The following is a 2,488-nucleotide window of genomic DNA, read 5'->3' as shown; positions in this document are numbered from 1 at the left end:
AGCAGGAGAGGGGTGTGAAGCCTGAGCCCTGCCCCGGGTGCTGCTGCTGCAGCCACAGCAGCAGCCACGGGACAGTTCTCTCTGATGAAAAATCACACCCTTGCCGGCTCCGTTTCTTCCGCGCTTTGTCTGTCCAGTTTTGCTCCCGCAGAAATGACTCGAAACACCACTTGAATCGAGATGCCAACAACCGTTTTGGACCTCTTTCTTTTTCCAAAGAGCTCAATGTCACCCGGAAAGAAGTTACAGGGTCTTGTGGCTGCTACAGTCACTCCAATGACTCCTGATGGGTGAGTATGACCCTGTCTCACAACGTGGCGTGTTGTCGGAGTTGCAGTACCTGCTGTTACCTTAGAACCCTCTTTCTCCCTTCCTTCTTCTTTGGAACTGCTCCTTTTGGGATCTGTTTTTAAATCAGATGTCTGCTGGGTTGGGGAAACCACTAGGCTGGTGACACTAGCACTAGAGTGGCCTTTGCCTCTGCCAGTGCTATAGGTCTGGTTTTGGAGAGTTTGGGTAAGTCTGGCTCCTTTTCTGTTGCTTTTGTAGATGCAAATTGAATCATAGTCAGGTTCTATACATGGAGTGTTGCACACTTTTCCCAGTTGCTACAGCAAATCACAGCCCTAGTTCAAAAGAGCTGAGAGCTAGAATATAGTTGTCAAAATCTCACATCCTGTGAGACTTTTCTGTACCCTGGGAACTCCTGCATGCATTCATGTCTATAGTGTGTGTGCATGGAATTAGTCTAAACCAGAAAAAATACTGCAAGGACTGCACAGTTCTGAAAATAACCTCAAGTCAGGAGTTGAAATTCAGGCTTCCTCAAAGCAGGGATGGTAAACAGACCTCCTTCCTGCAGCGTTTTGGTGTCGCAAGACAGAGTTGTTTGGAGTCAGCAAAGGACCCGGAACTTCTCTCACGGGGGTTGTGTCAAGATCTCTGTGTGTTTCAGAGGGAGACAGTGGAGATGGGCCAGTAAAGTCCCGTGACAGTCACCTGTTGCTTTTGAAAAGTGCTGTAGAAGTGTGGCATTGCCTCAGTCCGGGAACTGACCTGTCTCGCAGTCCCTCCTTCATTTCCTTCTTTCAAGGAAACTTATTTCCAGTTTCATTTTTTATTACTGCTCAAATTCATTGCAACATGGTACTTGGAGAGAGATCTGGGCCCACTGCTTGGAATGCCTTGTAAGGTCTGTTCTGTGAAAGCTGCTGTGAAATTCTGCTTGATATGTGAACCCATTCAAGGTCCTAGTATTGACTTGCAGACTCTTGGACTGGTCTGTATGTTTGACAAATGACAACAACATTGAAATAAATGTATTATAAATACATGTATACTATCATACACCGGTAAAATAAATTTGTCCTTCAGAGAAGCTAAACTTAGAATTCAATTTCCTCTGTTTGCCAGGAAAGTCTGTTGCTTTCCTCATCCTTTAACGAGAGAGAGAGGTCAAAGTTACATCCAGCAGATGCCATTTCACAGTCTGTATCTAGCAGTTACAAGTATAGCTTAACTATTTGCCAGCCCTTGCACAAATATCTCTGTGCTCTTCTGTTTCCCTCAACAGTCAAAAAGGTTTGAGTGCCTTTTGTTCTTTGGTATCTCCCCAAAAAAGTCCCCTGCTGTGATGAGCCTGCAGCAATTGCCAATTGAGAGAAAGGGTTGGAATGGTGAATAGAGAAACTAGAAGAAAGAAGACAGAACTGGGCTGTTACCTGAAATGCTAAACACATGCTGAACGAGTCATACTTTGGGGTCATCTGTGTGTGTGCCAAATGCAAAGCTTCAAAAATACATCTCTTTTCTGAATCTCTTAAGTTTAAGAAACCTATGGGTGGAGACTTAGGGCTGCTGAGGTCACTGAGGTTCCTTTCATTTCAGGCAAATTAACCCTTTGGTGATTTGTCAGTATGTGGATTACCTGGTAAGAGAGCAGAACGTGAGGAACGTTTTTGGTAAGTGTTTTTTTGACAGAAACTGTGTTGCACCCCTTTTGCCTGCATGGCAACACTAGGGTATCTTCCCTGATAAGAGCAGTAGTGGGAGGAACTGTGCATGTGGGATCCTTTCTGTTCACCAATGGCAACACTTGGGACATCTTGTCTGGGGTAAAATAAGCATCTCCTTTATACAGTGACATTTCCAGAGATGAATCGATAATGCTGTCTAGGCAGAGAAGACTCAATTGAATTATTCTCTCCTTTGCCTGGGCAAGATACAATCACCTGATTAAAAAACATCAACTCAGGAGTCCAGGGAATTCAGTGGGCTCATCCAAGCCAAACAGGCCTCTGTGGGAAACCTGTTGGTGATACCAGGGGAGTCCCTGCTCCCATCTCTGCTCTGCCTCTGTCTCTGGGACTGCTGCAGGGGCAGCAGGGATCACTGAGAATGCAGCATCTGCTAAAGCACTTTCCTTCACAGCCTGGTGCAGTGAAGCAAGCTGAAGTGAGTGACAAGGTTCTGGTTCAAAACTGAAGTG

At 45.5% G+C, this 2,488-nt stretch overlaps 1 protein-coding gene across 1 annotated transcript in view; it reads left to right on the top strand.

Annotated features, from left to right (window-relative positions):
• The first annotated feature begins 225 nt into the window (after nucleotides 1-225).
• Nucleotides 226-2,488, top strand: part of NPL (N-acetylneuraminate pyruvate lyase (dihydrodipicolinate synthase)) — a 10,186-nt gene continuing 7,923 nt past the window's right edge. The window contains 2 exon segments of the mRNA XM_009994690.1: nucleotides 226-290; nucleotides 1,888-1,961. Of these exon segments, the coding sequence (XP_009992992.1) occupies nucleotides 226-290; nucleotides 1,888-1,961 (139 nt within the window).

This window comes from Chaetura pelagica, unplaced genomic scaffold (genome assembly GCF_000747805.2).
Source record: "Chaetura pelagica isolate M959 unplaced genomic scaffold, ChaPel_1.0 scaffold363, whole genome shotgun sequence".
In the NCBI taxonomy this organism is placed as follows: domain Eukaryota; kingdom Metazoa; phylum Chordata; class Aves; order Apodiformes; family Apodidae; genus Chaetura; species Chaetura pelagica.
This window is presented reverse-complemented; position numbering and strand designations above follow the sequence as displayed.